Raw genomic sequence first — 19,125 nt, 5'->3', positions numbered from 1 at the left:
GCAGGGGTCCCTGTTGGCCCACCAGATCATGAGGGTATGGGAGTGCTGGCCTTTGGTGCCCTGGGCCAGAGAGTCGGGGGAAGATAAGTCCTGGACCCTGGATGGGGGCTTCACCTGAGCTGGGGACCGGGGCTCTGGCCTGCTCAGAGTGGACACCGAGGCTCACATCCTGTCCTATCCCATGACTGTCTGGCTCTGTTTGGAGCCAGAACTACGGACCCCCTTCTCCTCTCCAGCCCTCCCATCCATACAGCCCTTGCCTCCTCTGAAGTTACCAGGCAATGCCAACTGCCCCTGCTTTGGTCCCAAAGTCTGCCCAAGGCTCTGAATCGTGGAGGTAGGAAGAAAGCTTTCCATCAGCCCAGCACAGGTCCAGGAAGAGCCACAAGGATGGTATTTGGCTGGTGCTGCTGCCTGCTGCCCCCTGTAGGAGGGTGAAGTGGAAACACTGGTCCCGGCCCTGCCCTGCCTGTCCTCCCTGGCTGGGGGATGAGCGACAAGCCCTGCCCCAGCCCCAAGCCTGCCTTCTTATCTTCAGGTTCCCTCTCCACACTTTAGAGGGAGAGGCTGCCCTGGATGAGGGGACTGGATGCCACCAACCGTGGAGGGGCTTCATAGCCCCTGCCCATCCTTGGGCATGGGCCAGCCCCTTGCCACGTCCTGCTCTCACACTCCGATGATGCTCCCAGACTCAGCCTCCACGGCCCTGAGGCCCAATGTCAGGCAGAAAGGGAGGCTGGGAGGACCGGCAGCTCCAGGGACCAGCTACAGCATCCGTGCACATGTGCGAGCAAGCACGCCCGGGTGCGCACAATGCAGACACACGTGCCCCTGGGCACCACTGCAATACCGTGCTGTTGCCATCTCTCAGAGCACAAGAGCGCACACCCAGCACACACGTGTGCGTGCATACCCTGCCACGTGCTCTCACCCACATGCACACAGTGTGCATAGGACTAAGAAGAGGTGGAGTACTGCCAGCAGCAGGAGGGCTTCAGGCAGCCACCCCTCTTCCGGTCTCTAAATCCTCAGCACAACCCTTAGGAAAGACAGAAAACACACATGTGATGTGTAGTTCAGCAAGCCACGCTTTGGCTGCTCAACACAACTCAGATCCATTGTTTCAAGGACAGTGGACAGGCAGCAAGCAGGACTAAGTGCCGGGCCATTCGTTCCACCCCACAGATGCCAGCAGCGTCCTACACGGCAACTGGTGCCACGATTAGGACCTCTTAGAACCCAGGGAACCCAGAGGCCAAACCAGCCTGGCCAGGAGGAGGTGACCCGAAGCCAGAGAGGGGAGTGCAGGTCCCCTGGACAGCCCCTCTGGAGGGGCCTCGTTTGAGGCCCTTGTTTCCCCAGCCAGCCTCCTGGCCCTAGCTGCAGCCCCCCCTTCCTCACCTGGCCAGTCCTTCTGGCCATCAGCCACAGAGAACTATGCCTGGAAGCAAAGTCTCAGCAAGCTATGGGAACCACTCAGCAGGGCTGAGGGGCTGGTGATGGCTCCATCCCCCAGCGCCTGGCCAGAAGTTCTGGACTTCAGATACTGGCCTCAGGATGGTTCTTTGGGCTTGTGAGGGGACAGATATTGAGTCTCTCTGCTTCACCAGCAAGGTACGGAGAGATGGCCAAGGATTTCCTTGAAAGCTTGCTGGCAGTTCTGAGCCTCCTGCAGTCAGGCCTGGCAGGGTAGCCTGGTGCCACGGTTCTCCTGTCACCTACTGATGCTGCACATGCAGTGTTTGAGTAGACTGGTAAGACAGCTGAGTCCACACGATTTCCTAGGTGACTTATAGCTTGGGGAATTGGGTGATGGCGCAGGAGGGGGCAGACTGGCCTGGCTGGGACTTGGGGAGGGGAAATACTTTAGCCTTGTAAGCATGGGGGACAGGGTGGGACAAGAGGCTCTGCCACCGAGGTCTGGGGCCCTGGCTCTGCTTGCACGCTGACCATCTGCACACACGTGTGTTTACACCTCCTCACCAGGGGACGGGCCAGGTCTGGGGAGCTGGGCTGAGCCCCAGTCCCCTGGGGACTACTGCCTGCCAGGGGACTCCTGTGCAGCTCCAGACCTCGGACTGCACCCCACCCAAACCCCACAATGAGTATAGGAGGTTCCTTCTCCTCCTGCTGGGTTGAAGTCCAAAGGCCCACTGGAACCTGTGCGAGTCCGGCCAGAGAGACCTGCCCCGCTGCCAGCCGGTGCGCACAAGCCCGCGCGTGGGATCCCGGCCTCCGGCTCCGCCTGGGCTGGGGCGGGGCCATCGGCGGAGGCCCCGCCCCGAGCCCGCCCCCAGGCCGGGGTGCGAATCCGCTGTCTGCGAGCGACGGGCTATGCTGGAGGTTCGCGAGGCGAAGCGGCTGCAGCTGGCGCCGCGTCTGCCCCGCGTGCCCCGAGCAGATTCCGCCCTCCTACCCCGGAGCCCCGGGCGCCCGGCCGAGCTCGCGGTCGCTTCCCACCCGTGACGGACCGGCGCTGCAGGTGCGGGGCGGGCGGGGCAGGGGGCGCCTCCCCAGCGCACGCTGGGAGGTCCTGGGGGGCCTGGGTCCCGCGGGCTCGAGGTTCGGGGCGCAGAGTGCGCGGGGGCGCCGCGGGGGGCGCCGCAGGGGCTCGGGGTCTCGACGCGGGTAGAGCCCGCGGGCTCGGCAGATCCCGGGGGGCGGCGTGAGGGGTCGGACCAAAGTTCCCCATCCCCTCGGCCTGCCTGGGGGTCCCGGTGGAAGCGACCCAAGTTCAGGCCAAACCATCCCTCCCTCCCCCGCCGCCGGGCTTCGAACTGTGGGCACATTAACCCTCGAAGATTTCGTGGTGCCCCTTGGGGTTGGGGCCCGAGGGCAGAGACGTCCCTCCCCGCTTCCCTCCGCGGTTGCAGCCCCTCCCGACTGCCCCCGGCCCTCTCCCTCTCGCGAGGCAGTCACTAATTTCCATGACAACGGAGAGTTTTTTTTATTGGCGACATCCCAAAGGGGGCTGGGCGGGGCTGCTGCGGGGTGGGGGAGGCGGCCTCTAGCCCCTGGGCCCCGGCGGCCCTCCAGCCCAGATCCAGCTGCCAAACCTTCCCGTGGGGGGCCTTCCGGGGTCCGGGGCGCAGACCCACGTGCGCGGTGGGGGTGGGGGCGGCACATGTACCCGCTAGGGGGTGCGGGGCTGGATGCTCACACGTGTGCTCAGCATGTGTGTGCTGTGCCAGCGGGGGCGAGCCGTGCTGTGGGATGGGGGTCAGAGTGGCACCGCGGTGGAGGTCAGGAGCCTCTGGCTGGGGGAGAGGGGGGCGCGGGGTGAGCTGCTGCCTTCCCCAGGGCTCTTGAGCTCTGCCAAACTGCCTTTGTCCGCACCCCCACGGGGCAGAGCTCTCCACTAGGTTCTCTCCATCCTCTGCTGTCCCTCATCAAAAGGGATGATCCTACTGCAGCCTGATCCTTGTCCTACCTGCCCCCCCCCCAGGATCACCTGCAGAGACCTGCCCCCCTCTTCCCCCACTCAGAGTTGATCCCTGACAGCTCTGGCCACCTGCTGGGTCCCTGTTTCCTCAAATGGGAAATTGGTGTCTCCCCCTCCCTCCGGGCCAGGATAATCCCCAGAGTGGGGTAGGGGGTCGCTCTCCCTTCCTTTCGCAGCATTGGGGCCACGCTGCCAGGCCCCCAGGTGCCAGGGCTGCCGTTCACGGGTCTGCTGCTGCCTTTCCTCTCCAGTGCCGTGTCTGGCCACCCTCACAGGCCGATGGACAGTCCACCTTGGGAGGAGGCCACGGAGTCTTTGATCTCTGTCCAGGGAAACTGAGTCGTGGGGTGGGGGTGGGAGGACCTGTTTCTGGGATGCTCAGGGTACCGCTTGTAGTGCCATCCTGACGGAGCTCCACTGTGGGGGAGGTTAGGCTGAGCTGCAAGAGGGGGGCCTAGGGGCCCAAGGCCAGGAGAGTACAGCAATGTTGGGGGGGGGCGCTGCCTGGGTGGTCTCAGCTGAGCTGGCCTGCCCTGGCTCAGGGGGCTGCAACTGGCCTCTTCTCCTGCGCCAGGGCTGTGTCTCCCGCAGCAGAGCTTGTTGTATGTCTGGGGGATACCGGAGGGTTCAGCCTGGAAGATCCAGTTCCCCGGGGCTGCTCCTGGCCCAGGTGTTCAGGGCACACGGTCATGGAGGCCTTAGGACTCTGCTGGGCACCCATAGATCCCTCGGAACCCCCGACCTACCTGCCCCTTCCTCCCCCTAGTGCATCTGCCTCACTTACTCTGTTGCCTTCCTGCTCCTCCTCCATCACAGGTTCTGCCTTTGTCTCCCTGTGTATCCTCCTCGTTCCTGAAGTCTCTCAGTCCCCTGCCTCCCTTTCCTTGATGAGGACCAGAGTCACAGAGCCTCCCCTGCGTGGAAGGTGCCCAGCCACAGTCCAAGGGAATTCTTTGAGAAGGGGTCTAGTCAATACCTCTTTCCTCCCCTTTTCCTTGTTTTAAAACTTCCATCGCCATAGCAACCCTTTTACTCCAGCGTCGTCTTCTGCATTTCCCCTCCTCCTCCCACAGGAAAGCAGCCCCCCTGCAGCCCACCCTCCACCATGGGTTCTCTTTCTGGGGTTCAAAGATGGGACCCCAGGTGTCTGGGAGGGGCCAGTTGGTCTTGGCTGGCCTCGCCTGCAGGTTGAGGGCTGAATTTTCTGGAGGCAGCACTGGATTGGACGTTGAGGATGGTGTAGCTAGAGCCCGAGGCGCAGCCGGGGCAGTGTCCTGCCCAGATCCCTGAAGCAGTCACACCTGGGCTAGGAGCTTGGTTCCACTTCCTGACCCCAGACCGTGTCCATGAGGCCAGGCAGGTCGGGGCTTGGTCCTGTCCACGGTGGCAGGAAATCCAGCTCTGGCCCCTGAGAGAGAGGAGAGCAGTGGCAGGGAGCGGGTGCTTGCAGGCTGGTGTTCACAGCTGCCACTAGATCGGGAGGTGTTGGCCAGTCCTTGGGAGGCAGCCAGGGGCCTCCTGGGCCTCTCTTGGCCTCCTGGATTTATCGCAAGGGACCAGGACAGTGGCAAGCTTCTGTTTATGACTCGGACAGGTGGGGCCTGAGCCAGTGACCCCAGTAGAGGAGGGGTGGGACCTGAATAGGGAGCTGGCCTCTGGCCCACTTGAGCTCCCCTGGGCTGCAGTAGGGCCTCAAGAGGCCCCTTTATTACTAAGGCACCAATAGGCAGAGGCTCCCTCAGGGCTGCCTGGAGGCCCAATGCCCTGAGCTCAGTGCTCAGGCCCAAGCAGCCGTAACTGCAGAGCTCCTCTAAAGCCAGCTGTGGGGTCTGGCCACGAAGTCCCCCAGTTCCTGCCTGCATGGAGTTGGACCTGGCCCCAAAGGGCCAGGCTCTGCGCTCCCCCAAAGTCCCCTTGGTAGGCTGCTGTGTACAACGTTCGGTACCCCTGCAGCCAGTGGAGAGTGCCACATCTTCCGAGGAGCAGCCGCTGTGCCGAGCCAGGCCCTAGTTGCTGGAAGGAGTTGAGCCTGAAGGGTCCAGGCCATGGTGGGGAGGGAGGTGAGAAGTGCAAACCCCTTTCTGCCTGGTCTCCCTCCATTCCTGGAGCTGCCCATTCCTTATAGCTTCGGGGCCAGGACCCCCTCCATGCAGGCAGGAGCTGGGGGGCTTGGTAGCCAGACCCACAGCCTCCCAGGATCAGCAGTGGGGAGCAGATGGTGGAGAGGGTGGCGGTGGAAGGTCTTTCTCCCCTCTCTGCCCTGTGGCTAGGTCCTGGGAAGGACATGACTCCAGGGGCCTAAGTCACTGAGCCAAGGCCCAGGTGGTGGAGACAGACCCCAAACCAGCCCTGCCTCCTCCCCGCCCTCCCTGTGGCACCAGCGCCTATGTGTGACCACAAGCTGTGGGGACACACCTATGCAAACATACAGAAACCTTCCAGCCACCTCCGCAGGGCCAGGAGCTGCTGGCATTAGGAGTGGGGTGGGGTGTGGAGGCTGAGGAAGAAGTCTCAGAGCAGGGGTGTTTTGAATCTGGGCTTGGAGTGTCAGGTTTGCTTTAGACAGTTTGTCGCACAGATAACCTCATAATGTCAGAAATCACAGCGAAAGGAGCCTTGGTCTCAGCCCTCGCCCGGTGGAGGCTGCTCTGCTGGTGGGCAGCGCCCTTGCCAGTGCCCACACTTCCTGCTGTTGAGTGGACACAGTTGAGCTGGCGCGTCACCTGTTGTTGGACGTTTAGGTAGTTGCTGAATTTTTAACGTTATAAATAACTCTGCCGTGACAAATCATAGGATTCGGAAGGGAGGCTTTGGGGGAAGGGCATACCCGCCGAGGAGACAGTGGAAGCTGTGCAGCCGAGCTGGGACACAGGTCCCTCCCAGCCCCTCCCGGGGGACCTACAGGCTAGGGTGCCACCCCCCTGCTGCCCCATATATGGCCTTCAGATCCCAGCCATCTCCTTTAGAGCCCCTGAAAGGACTGATGCGGGCCGGGTGCCCTCCCCCATTTGCTATGGCATGGAGTTGGGTGGCCGGCAGTGGTTTGCGACTGTGGCACTGCTCTCGGCTGCGAAAGCAGGAATCCAGCACACGCTTCTCCCTGGCAGACGCAGAGGCAGGGCTGTGGTCATGGTGGCAAAGAAAATCAGTTGGGGACGATCTTCAAAGCTTCTCTTGTTTGCTTCTGCGACACCTCACAAGATGGCTTAAGCCCTGACTTGAATGACGCTGATGAAATGTGCTCGCGTTTCCTGAGCCCAAGCAGCCCAGAGGAAGGGACGATGGAATCTATTCCCTAATGCGGAGGGCAGATTTGAGGGAGAATTTCCAGGACTGTGACCTCTGGCAAGTGGGCAGCTGACCTCTGCCAGGTTGGGCCATGGGACTTGTCTGGGTCTTGGCATTTGAGCCCAGCTGGCAGAGGCCCTCTGGCCCAAGCTGCCCTCTCTGGGAAGCAAGGGGGTGGCCTCTTCCCGTCTCTACTACCCTGAGGCTGTGAGTGCCTCCAGGTAGGAGAGCATCTTGGTACCCAAGGCCCCAGCCCAGTCTGTGCCAGCACGCTCTAAGCGGTGTAGACAGAGAACATGTGCAGTCAGCACAGACAGAGCAGTTCCAGTGCAGCCTCGTGGCAGAGCTCGCTGAGGCCCGGGTGTCACACTGGCCAGGCAATGTGGAGGCAGGCAAGGCAACAGACACTGTCCCCGCCCCCTCCCCCCCAAACTCATCTGTGGAGCAAGGGCTGCGAGTGCCTTTTTGTTTGGGTGTTGGATGGAGCCAGCCCACCCAGCACCACAGGTGAGCTTTGTAGTGTAGCTGCCAGGGTTGCTGACCCATGGGTCACCACGCCCCAGGAGCACAGAGAGCTGCATCTGGCCACCCTGGAACACCCATCCCTGGCCGAGGGCCTTTCCCTGGGACCTGACCTCCCAGGCCCTCTGGGGGCCCCAGCACGGAGGCACTGGGCAGGTGAGTCTTGCTCTTCCTGGCCATCTCCCTACGTGCCTCCTGGCAAATCCTTCCCCTCCAGGGTCCGGCCTAGTGCTGCCTCTTCCTTGAAGCCTTATCCTCACCTCTCCACTAGCTGGGATTCTGTCTTGGAGGAATCCCCCGAGCAGTGTGCCTGGTGCCGTAGTTGTTAAATTAAAAGTCATCATCCCTAGAGTAAACATAGTAACCATCATTGAAGAAACCAAAGATATAAATCTGCTTCTCGGACACCTGATTCTTTGCCCCGGAAAGAACACTTATGTTCTTAGGGGTCCTTCCAGAAGAAAAGTGTGTGTATATACCAGTGTGCAAACTTAAACATTTACTGGACAGCAGCATTCTCTGCCTACCACTCCGTGCCTTGCTGTTTCATTCAACAATGTATCTCCGAGACTGCCCCCCAGCAGCACTGTTCAGTGCTTTGAAACTAGAGAGAGATGATTCTTTGCAGTAGCTACCAAGTGTTCCACAGGATGGATGGCAATGATTTTTATTGCTATTTTTGTCATGAAATATAACAAAAATCTAGGAAGGTGCACAAAACTTGTATGTACCTTTTTACAGATTATTATGAAGCAACACCTGTGTAACCACCATTCAGGTGTACAAGTAGGCTCTCCAGAGTCCCTGCATGTGTCCCTCCTCTATGACAACCCCTCCCTTTCATTTAGAGGTAACCATTATCTCTTAGTGCTTTATTTCCTAGCTTTTCTTTATAGTTTTAATACTGTGTATGTATTCCTAAACAATATGGGTTAGTGCTACCTGTTTTTTTCTGTTAAATTGAGGTGAAAATCACACAACATATCGTTAACTATTTTATTTTATTTATTTGTTTTTAAAGATTTATTTTCATTTATTTCTCTCCCCTTCCCCCCCCCCGAGTTGTCTGTTCTCTGTGTCCATTCGCTGTGTGTTCTTCTGTGTCCGCTTCTATTCTTGTCAGTGGCACTGGAAATCTGTGTCTCATTTTGTTGCATCATCTTGCTGCATCAGCTCTCCGTGTGTGTGGCGCCATTCCTGGGCAGGATGTACTTCTTTCGCACTGGGTGGCTCTCATTATGGGGCGCACTCCTTGCACATGGGGCTCCCCTACACAGGGGACACCCCGGCGTGGCACAGCCACTCCTTGCGTGCATCAGCACTGCGCATGGGCCAGCTCCACACGGGTCAAGGAGGCCCTGGGTTTAAACCATGGACCCCCAAGTGGTAGGTGGACGCTCTGTCTGTTGAGCCAAGTCTGCTTCCCATAGTTAACCATTTTAAAGTGTGCAATTCAGGGGCATTTAGTGCATTCACAATACTGTACAGCCATCATTTCTCTCTAGTTTCAAAACTATCACCCCAGAGGAAACTTCCATACCCATAAATCAGTCTCTACCCCCCTCCTTCTGCAACCACTAACCTGCTTTCGTTCTATATGGATTTACCTATTTTGGACATTTCATGTGAAGGAAACCATATAGTGACCTTTTATGTCTGACTTTGTTCAATTAGCATGATGTTTTCAAGGCCCTTTCCTTTTTATGGCTGGATTGTATTTCATTGTATGAATATGCCACAATTGGTTTATCCATGGACGTTTGGGTTTTCTACCTTTGGCTATAAATATTTGCATACAAGTTTCTGTGTGGACATATGTTCTCACTTCTCTTGCATGTATGTAGATGTAGGAGTGGAATTGCTGGCTCATGTGATAATTTTATGTTTAATTTTTTTAGGGACCACCAAATTGTTTTCCGTAGCAGCTGTCCCATTTTACATTCCCACCAGTAATGTATGAGGGTTCTGCCTGTTTTTGAATTCTATATTAATGGAGTCACACTGTATGTATCTTGTGTCTTTTTCACTCAACATTGTGTATGTGTGAGGCAAATGTGATAACCACTACACTACAGAAACCAAACAACATTGTATATGTGAAATTCACCGGGCAGGTGGGTACAGCAGTAGTGTCTTCATTTCCATCGCTGTTTAATATTCCACAACGTAATTATACCACAATTCTACCACAATATACCCTGTTGATGGATATTTGTGCTGTTTCCAGTTTGGGACCATCATTATGAATTTTTCCACTAGGAATGTCTGTACTTGTGTACACCTACAAATGTGATGGACAGATGTACTATTTCTTTTGGGTGCATATTTATTAGGTTGGTGCAAAAATAATTGCGGTTTTGCATTGTTGAGATTTGCCATTCGATATTGGCATACGTTCTTAAATAAAAGTGGTTATGTCATACATTATTTGTTTCAAAAGGTCTATTTAGTTATCTCCCCCGTTTTCTGCTCTCTGTGTCCATTTGCTGTGCATTTATACATCATTTTGATGTGTATTTCTTGCTTTATGTTTTTTTGCTAATGACTTATTACTTGCTGTTTATTTTATATTTATTTTAGACTATGGCAACGATGTTAGACAAAAAGCAAATATGGGCGATTTTCTTATTTGAGTTCAAAATGGGTCATAAAGCAGCAGAGACAATTTGCAGCATGCATTTGGCCCAGGAACTGCTAACGAACATACAGTGCAGTGGTGGTTCAAGAAGTTTTGCAAAGGAGATGAAAACCTTGAAGATGACTGCATAGTGACTGGCCATTGGAAGTTGATAACGACCAATTGAGAGCAATCATTAAAGCTGATCCTCTTAAACTACACGAGAAGTTGCTGAAGAGCTCAACATCGACCATTCTGCAGTTCAGCATTTGAAGCAAATTGGAAAGGTGAAGAATCTTGATAGGTGGGTGCTTCATGAATTGACTGAAGATAAAAAAAAATGATCATTTTGAAGTGTCGTCTTATTCTATGCAACAATAATGAACCATTTCTCGATCGGATTGTGATGTGCGATGAAAAGTGGATTTTATACAACTGGCGATGACCAGCTTCAGTGGGTGGAACAAGAAGAAGCGCCAAAGCACTTTCCAAAGCCAAACTTGCACCAAAAAAAGAAAGATCATGGTCACTGTTTGGTGGTCTGCTGCCTCACCCACTACAGCTTTCTGAATCCTAGTGAAACCATTACATCTGAGAAGTATGCTAATCAAATCAGTGAGATGCATTGAAAACCACAATGCCTGTAGCCTGCATTGGTCAACAGAAAGGGCCCAATTCTTCTCCACGACAACGCCTGACTGCACATTGCACAACCAACACTTCAGAAGTTGAATGATTGGGCTACAAACTTTTGCCCCATCTGCCATATTCACCTGACCTCTTGCTAACCGACTACCACTTCTTCAAGCATCTCGACTACTTTTTGGAGGGAAACTCTTCCACAACCAGCAGGCTTCAGAAAATGCTTGCCAAGAGTTTGTCAAACCCCAAAGCATAGATTTTTATGCTACAGGAATAGGCAAACTTATTTCTTACTGGCAAATATGTGTTGATTGTAATGGTTCCTATTTTGATTAATAAAAATGTGTTTGACTCTAGTTATAATGATTTAATTCACAGTCCAAAACCACAATTCCTTTTGCACCAACCTAATAGTGCAATTGCTGGTTTAAGGTAAAACTTTAGTAGTTTTACCAAACTGTATTCCAAAGGGGAGAATGGCCCTCTGTCAGCAGTGTTCATGTTTTCCACATCTTTGTCATTCTTGGCACTGTCAGACTATTCTCTCTGATGACCTGAGGGGTGGGTGGATATGCCCCTTTCAGGTGTGAAATAGCTGAAATTTAAAGAAATATTTTGATTAAAAAATTTTTTTGAATGTATATGATGCAGAAATATTCCCAATTATACATTTTTCATAAGTGGGGGCTCTTGTAGTTCAGGTAGCCAGGCTGAATGGTTGGGGTTGTCGCTAGAAGAGCAGGAGTGGGATCCATGTCTACCCACCCTCTAGCCTTTCCTAGTGGGGTCTCTGCCCCTGGCTTGGGGTCACCCAGAGGCAGCCTCTATGCTTTGGGAAGTGGAGAGTGGTACAGCTGAGCCAGACCCCATCCTGCCCACAGCTCAGGGCCCGGCAATGCCGTTTGGGTGTGTGACTCTGGGTGATAAGAAGAACTATAACCAGCCGTCGGAGGTGACCGACAGATATGATCTGGGACAGGTCATCAAGACGTGAGTGCCAAGCCTGGTGGGCCAGGGTGGGTGAGCATGGGCTGGGGCGGGGAGGGAGCAGAGTGCAGCCCATGCCAAGGTCAGGGCTGAGTGGAATGTCTGCTGGCTGCAGCGAGGAGTTCTGTGAGATCTTCAGGGCCAAGGACAAGGCAACCGGCAAACTGCACACCTGCAAGAAGTTCCAGAAGCGAGATGGCCGCAAGGTGCGGAAGGCGGCCAAGAACGAGATCGGCATCCTCAAGATGTAAGTGTGAGACCCGGAGGTGAGCAGGGTAGGAGTAGCAGGGGAGGGCTGGGAGGGCAGGAGGCCTCTGGCCGTAGCCAGCCTCTGGGCAGTTAGTCTGCTGTGGCCCTCACTGACTCCCAGAGCCTCTCCCAGGGGTTCACCCAGCCCTGTTATTGACTGCTGCCCCCAGGGTGAAGCACCCCAACATCCTGCAACTGGTGGACGTGTTCGTGACCCGCAAGGAGTACTTCATCTTCCTGGAGCTGTGAGTGTGGGTCTGGGGTTCCTACATTCCCCAGGCCCTTCACCTGTCTCACCCTGAGGTCCCAGGTCCCTGTGCCTTGCCCAGCCACCCTCCTGATATAAGCAGCTCGCCCTGGCACTCCCACCCCACCCCCAGTCCTGCCCACATGAGGCTCAGGGACTGGTGTCCCTCAGGGCCACGGGGAGGGAGGTGTTTGACTGGATCCTGGACCAGGGCTACTACTCGGAGCGAGATACAAGCAACGTGGTGCGGCAGGTGCTCGAGGCTGTGGCCTACTTGCACTCACTCAAGATTGTGCACAGGAACCTCAAGGTGAGGCTGGGGCCCATGGGCCACCTGGTGGGGTTGGGCCTGGTTCCACCTTTGAGACCCTCGTGGTGTCTTCCTCTGCCACCCACATGCCATCCCCCCGCTGGAGCAGCTGGAGAATCTGGTTTACTACAACCGGCTGAAGAACTCGAAGATCGTCATCAGTGACTTCCACCTGGCTAAGCTGGAGAACGGCCTCATCAAGGAGCCCTGTGGGACCCCCGAGTACCTGGGCAAGCAGGGGTGGGGCAGGGGCAGTGTGGGGGCCACCCTGGCTAGGGGGAAGGGAAGTTCCAGTCCTAGGAACTGGGCCCAGCCTGGACTGATACTAACCAGCAGGCGGATGCTGTGTTTGCAGCCCCCGAGGTGGTCGGCCGGCAGCGGTACGGACGCCCTGTGGACTGCTGGGCCATCGGAGTCATCATGTACATCCTGTGAGTGGAGGGCAGGCGAGCAGGCGTTCAGCCAGGCAGGGTAGGAGCCTGTGTCCGCGGCCTTCCTGGGTGACTCTGCCTTTTGGTCCTCACGTAGGCTTTCAGGGAACCCACCCTTCTATGAGGAGGTAGAGGAAGATGACTATGAAAACCACGATAAGAATCTCTTCCGCAAGATCCTGGCTGGCGACTATGAGTTCGACTCTCCGTACTGGGACGACATATCACAGGCAGGTAAGGAGGTGCCCGCCAGTGGGTAAGTGGGGGAAGAGCCCTGCTCCTGTGCCCCAGCCCGTTCACCCACCTTTAGACAGTGAGGTCTAGGGGTGCCCATGCCTAGCCCCTCCTTGGCTTTGTGCCTAGCTAAAGACCTGGTCACCCGGCTGATGGAGGTGGAGCAAGACCAGCGCATCACGGCAGAGGAGGCCATCTCCCATGAGTGGTGAGTAGGGCCCAGGAGATGGGCGAGGAGGATGATTAGCACCAGGATTCCCTTGCCCTCTGTCCCCCCACACCCAGCAGCTCCCATTCAGGAGGCCTGGAGTGGGTGGGGTCACCCAGAGCTCAGGACAGCCCAGAGGCTCTGCCTGGTGGTCCCTGGTCACACAGGGAAGGGTCTGGGCAGAGTCTCCATGGAGGCCCATGCCCCCCCCGAACCAGATGGACCCACCCTTTCCAGGATTTCTGGCAATGCTGCTTCTGATAAGAACATCAAGGATGGTGTCTGTGCCCAGATTGAAAAGAACTTTGCCAGGGCCAAATGGAAGGTAAGGCTTGGATGGCTCTCTTCTCTACCCCAACCCTAAGAGTTCCTTCTGGCACCTACAGTTTCTGGCCTGCACTGCACCCCTGCAGCCACACACAGGCTTTTCTCTGGCTATTAGGTGTGAATGCAGCCACATGACTGCTTTTAGCAGGTATGCTGAACAGCTGCGTCCATGGCACTGGGGCGGGTCGGCAGCCGGGAGCAGCACGGAAGAGCAGGGAGTGAGTCCAGCTTCTGCAAACCTTGAGTCTCTCTCTACTGTCCCTCTTTCAGAAGGCTGTCAGAGTGACCACCCTCATGAAACGGCTCCGGGCGCCGGAGCAGTCCAGCACAGCTGTGGCCCAATCTGCCCCAGCCACAGACACTGCCACCCCCGGGGCTGCAGGCGGGGCCACAGCTGCAGCTGCTAGTGGGGCCACCCCAGCCACGGAGGGTGACGCTGCTCTTGCTGCAAAGAGTGATAATGTGGCCTCTGCAGACCGTAGTGCCACTCCTGCCACCGATGGCAGTGCTACCCCCGCCACTGATGGGAGTGTCACTCCAGCCACTGATGGGAGTATCACCCCAGCCACTGATGGGAGCGTCACCCCCGCCACTGACAGGAGTGCCACTCCAGCCACAGATGGGAGAGCCACACCAGCCACGGAAGAGAGCACCATGCCAACTACCCAAAGCAGTGCCACGCCGGTCACCAAGGCTGCTGCTACCCCTGAGCTGGCTCTGGCCCAGCCGGACAGCACAGCCCCCAAAGGCACAACAGGCCAGGCTCTACCCTCTAGTAAAGGGGAAGAGGCTGCTGGCTGTGCCCAGGAGTCGCGGAGGGAAGATACCAGCTGAGTGGGCAGGCTCACGGGGGGAGTTGCAGGGGACGGGCAGGAGGGTGGGAGAGTGGAGGGGGGGCTTCTCGTTGTACATAGCGTCACTGGCATGATGCCCTCTCCCCTTTTCCCTCTGCCTCCCAGTGTGGGGTGTACCTGGGGGCCATGGGAGAGCAGTCTCGTCTCCTCCGTGCGTGTGTGTGAGCAGTGAGCAGGCCAGAGATAGGGCCAGCCCCAGCCCCTGCATGGATTCCTTGTGGCTTTTCTGTCTTGCTAGCTTTACCAGTTTCTGTTCCTTGTGGGAGGCTGCAATAGGGATACTCAGGGGCTCCCTGCTCTCCTTCCCCTTCTTTCCTTGATTCCCCCATGATTCCTCTTTGATTGCCTCGTGATTCCCCCAGGCAGGCCCTGCAGGTCCCATCTTCTCCCAGACCCAAATTCGGGCAGTCTTGCCCAGAGAGCTGGTCCTCCAGTGAGGCCCTGCCAGCAGTCGTGGGCTCCTGCACATGTAGGTGTATGCCTGGGGTGTGTAGGCTGCTCTAGGAGCAGACACAGGCTGGTATGGAAGGTGCAGAAATCTTAGGGAAGTGTGTTTTGAAACAAGATGGGTTGCATGGCTGGGGGCCCTCAAAAGTAGAAGGCAGTGAGTAGGAAGGTAGATGCTTCCATCTTTGTTCCTGGGAAGTCTCTCCCAAGATGTTGTTGTATTTCCTGCCCTCCTGGGTCCTGTAGTTGGTTTCCCTGTGTCCTGAGCCTTGTGAGCCTATAAGGGGAAGGAGGGGCAATAAGGATATGGTAGTAAGGTCTGGGAGGGCAGAGTGCAGGCCCAGCGCCCAGTGCCCTGGCCTAGCTGGAGCCTTACCCTGGGCCACAAGGGAGGGCCGAGAGCCTCTCTTGCCAGGTGTTCCCCATCAGGCCCAACCTGCAAGTCCTTTCCATGCCAGAGTGCCTGCTGTGTGGGAGTGCCCATAGTCTATGATTTGGGTGTTTGCCCTTCACAGGGGCAGATTTCCGATTCCAGTTCAACAAAAGATGGAGAGGAACCCCCCTCTTTTCTACAGCCTACTTCCCCTTCTAACAGGGCTTGGAGGGAGGACTGAGTGCCTCTGAGCCGTGCTGAATTGCTTTTGCTGGGATGAGGAAGTAGAAGAAGGCCCTCAGTTCCCTGATAGAGGCTCCTGGCAGGTGCCCTTTGTCAGATCCCACCACAGCCTGAGCAGGCACCACACGGCTCCTGGCCCCTGCTCGGCACTCTGGTGTGGTCCTGCCCTTCTCCCTGCATGCCTGTGGGTCTGCTCCGGTGTGTGAAGGTAGGTGGGCTAACTGTGTGCCTGCTAAACCTGGCAAATAAACTTCACCCTGCCAAAGCCTCTGGCTGCCCTTTTGCCGTTGCCTCCTCTGTCCTACCTGGGAGGGGCCCCTGAAAGGCAGCAGGGAGGGGGCGGGGGGATGCTGGGAACAGGTTCAGTAGTAGCCTGTGCTCAGTGCTATTTGTACTGCCTGGGCTGAGAGTGAAGATCATTCCACCACAGGGTGTTCTCCTCCAGCTCCTTGGTATAGAGAAGAGAGAGTCCTCTGGACTCTAAAAATACACGTGGGTAGTAGCTCCTGAGATGGTCTTGGGCCAAGGATTACCTTACACTGAGAGTTCTAGTTAACTTGCTGTTCTGATGACTCCTGTTGACCAAGGAGCCTTGGTCTTCACTGGGGCATAGAGCTGGAACCCACCCAGGGCCAGCCACCACGGAAAGAGACCTTGCCCATAGCCAAGTAGACTTCTGGGTTGGGGAGAGGGTGTGGGATGGGCATTGCACAAAAGTTCTGTGCTTTTTTGTTGGCTGATTCTTTCTTCATGTGAACAACACCTGTGCTTTCTACACAGGGCCCAAAGGACTTCGTTCTGGGCCTACTTCAGCTGGAGCAGATCAGCTTTCTACTGTGGGGTACTGCATAAGGTTTCTTCTGAAGGGGAGGGGAAGGAAGAGTAACTCTGCTAAATACTGTGAGAGAGGAAATTCTTGGGCCACAAGACTTGCTCCAGTCCAGGCAGGCTCAGAGATGCTGCTCTTTCTCAGGGAGGATTCCAAAGATAACTTATCCAATGTGAAAATGAGAAAAAGGGCTTGTTAGCTCCTGGTGTTAGTCACTTGTCTGTGAAGCATCTGCACCTCCCAAGTTCCAACCCTCCTGCAGTCCCAGAGACAGAAGTGAGTCTTCTGGGAGCTAAGAGCTAAAGTTAGTACTGGTTCTAGCATCTCTAATCTCAGGCAGGGATCCTGCTGCCTTGATTGGATAGAGCCAGAGTGCGCCTGGGATGTCCTAAAGGGATTAGGGCATACAGGTCCATCTTTCCAGGATGGAGAGGGTGGGGCATTCTTTTGACATGTGGGAACATGGGCTGCCAGTGGTTGGTCTAGCGCTGCCCAGAGCCCAGGGGGCTCACTTTCTCTCGGAACCATCGTCCCATTCCCCTGTGGCCGCTGTCGCTATCTTCACCACCCTAGCAGAAAAGGCCGCTGCCGAGGGAGCACAGGCCTGAGGGTCCCTTTCCAAGTCCGCCTCGAGCCATCTCTGGCTAGGGACCACACCGTCCTCCTTTGCCCCAGTTAAAAGCTTAGCCGACGGAGCCACTGCTTCCCGTCCCAACCCAATGCTGCGCTCTGGGGTTGCCGGCCCAGGCCTCCCAGGCCCGGCCCAACACTGGCCGAAAGCACAGGGGACCTGAACCCGGCCCAAACCGAAGTGCTACCCCAACATTCTCTGCCGCCGCCGGGCCCTAAGCCCCGCCCTTCGGCCCGCTGGGAGGGCTCGACCAATCCCCGCCTAACCGTTAGGCTACGCCCCAGCGTCAGTGTCGTCACTTCCGGTAACCTTCCGGAAGTCGCGCGTTGGAGCCAAATTTGAAACCGGTGGTGTTGCGGGAGACGCGGCCTCGAAGCTGGGCCGGTAGCCTTTCACCTGGGCATCCCGGCCCCTCGAGTCCTGCCGCCATGCCTATCCGTGCGCTGTGCACCATCTGCTCCGATTTCTTCGACCACTCCCGCGACGTAGCTGCTATCCACTGCGGACACACCTTCCATCTGCAGTGGTGAGTGGCCCCGGGGTCGCGCGGCCCAGGGCTTACCCCGGTACGGCCTCCGGGCCTCGCAGCGTGGGGCGTCAAGCCTTCTGGCGGCTGGTACCCCGCGTCCAGGGCAATGGGGACGACACTACACGGAGCCGCACGGGAGGTTCCTGACCTGGGTACAGGCGGATCAGGTCAGGCTTCCCCGAGGAGGTGACAGAGTTAGTCCAGTGAAGGTGGGGGGAAGGGGTTTCTTTGATCAGTTGTGCAAAGATTTGTGCCTTCAAAACTATTCGTCCGGGCAGAGGCAATCTTTCACCACATTCGCGAGCCCTTTTATTTCTTGATAGGAATCTGGTAGGCCCCTGTGACCTAAGAAGAGGATTTGTTGTGGTTTGCTTGATGGTTTGGAATTATTCAATCCAGAGTCATACCATTGGTCACCCCAATGTATTCAGTAACGGCAGCAAACTGAGGTTGACACCGAAGAGGAAGGAGGTGCTCCCTGTCAAAGTGTCCTGCAGACACTATAGGACCCTTCTGTTGAAGGGTCTGTTGCCTTCTGCTGGCAAGGAAAGATTTCCCTAGCATCTGTGGACAGGCTGGTTTGGAGTCCCCAGCAAAGGAGATGGGCAGAGTGACCCCTACGAACAGTGGATGGCTATGGTCTCAGAGAGCAGGGGATTTGTGGAGCAAAAGACCTAAGGGATCAGGGAGCCAGACACAACCCTGATGGCTGCTGGCAGGTCTCAAATGGCACCCTGTCTCAGGGTGTCCCTTATTGGCTAGGTAGGCCCTGTTGCTGACAGCTGAACCCCCTGCTGAGCAAACCATGGGTTTGGGGTTAAATTAGAAACCAAACTCCCCTTTGAGAATACTTCTCTATTTACTGTCAGCATCCTGTCTTTTTTCAACCTTTTACTTTCATCTTTTCTGTGTACTTTTGTTTTACATGTGTCTCTGGAAAACAGCATTTAGTTGGATTTTTTAAAACCCAGTCTGATAATCTTCGTATTTAACTGGACCATTTATTTTACTTAAAATTATTGTAATGACCGAGGTATTGGTGTTCAAATCTATCATCTTATTTAGTGTTTTCAATTTTTTCTGCCTGTTTTTTTCCCCTACTATTAATGCTTATTCTCTCCTTTCTTGCCTTGGCTAGATAGCTGAAATATTCTGTATCTCTCCATTTTCCCCTTGATTAGTTTAGAAGCTATACATTCTATTTCTCTTCTTTTTTGCAGTTATCCTAGAAATTAAAATATGTCCGTAACTTTCTAAAGGTAATCCACCGATTTTAACATTTTGCCACATTTGCCATTACTATTCTATCTACTTAACCATCTGTCCATCTACGTATGTATTTATCAATCCATTTACTGAATATTTGGCTGTAGGTTGTATACATCATGCTTCTTGAACACTTAACACTGCCATGCACATTTCCTAAGAACAAGGATATTCACTTATGTAACTGCCTTAGGTGCAGTTGTCAAGTTCAAGAAATTTAACGTTGATATAAAGTGTATAGCTGTATTCCACTTTTTTTTTCATTTGTCCCCATATTGTCCTTTGAGCCTTTTCTCTTCCCATTCAGGATCATGTATTACATTTAATTGTCATTGTTTTTTAGGCCCTCCACTCCCCTCCCTTCCTTTCTATTTGTGGGAACATATATTCAACATAAACTTTCCTATCTCAACCTCTCCCAAGCATACCATTCAATGGGATTAATCACA

At 55.4% G+C, this 19,125-nt stretch overlaps 2 protein-coding genes across 2 annotated transcripts in view; both read left to right on the top strand.

The window, feature by feature from the left end:
• The first annotated feature begins 2,144 nt into the window (after positions 1–2,144).
• On the top strand, positions 2,145–15,686 carry CAMKV (CaM kinase like vesicle associated). Its single transcript, XM_004451854.5, has 11 exons — positions 2,145–2,482; positions 11,393–11,501; positions 11,614–11,745; positions 11,918–11,992; positions 12,166–12,304; positions 12,414–12,534; positions 12,660–12,735; positions 12,833–12,969; positions 13,099–13,177; positions 13,415–13,502; positions 13,775–15,686. The coding sequence occupies exons 2-11, from the start codon at positions 11,407–11,409 to the stop codon at positions 14,336–14,338; spliced, it is 1,506 nt and encodes a 501-aa protein (XP_004451911.1). The 5' UTR covers positions 2,145–2,482; positions 11,393–11,406; the 3' UTR covers positions 14,339–15,686.
• Positions 13,937–19,125, top strand: part of TRAIP (TRAF interacting protein) — a 36,192-nt gene continuing 31,003 nt past the window's right edge. Inside the window, exons 1-2 of the mRNA XM_058288541.2 lie at positions 13,937–15,629; positions 16,202–17,407. Of these exons, the coding sequence (XP_058144524.1) occupies positions 17,310–17,407 (98 nt within the window). The 5' untranslated portion in view covers positions 13,937–15,629; positions 16,202–17,309. The remainder of the gene's footprint in view (positions 15,630–16,201; positions 17,408–19,125) is intronic.

The sequence above is a fragment of the Dasypus novemcinctus genome, chromosome 26 (assembly GCF_030445035.2).
Source record: "Dasypus novemcinctus isolate mDasNov1 chromosome 26, mDasNov1.1.hap2, whole genome shotgun sequence".
Taxonomy (NCBI): Eukaryota; Metazoa; Chordata; class Mammalia; order Cingulata; family Dasypodidae; genus Dasypus; species Dasypus novemcinctus.
This window is presented reverse-complemented; position numbering and strand designations above follow the sequence as displayed.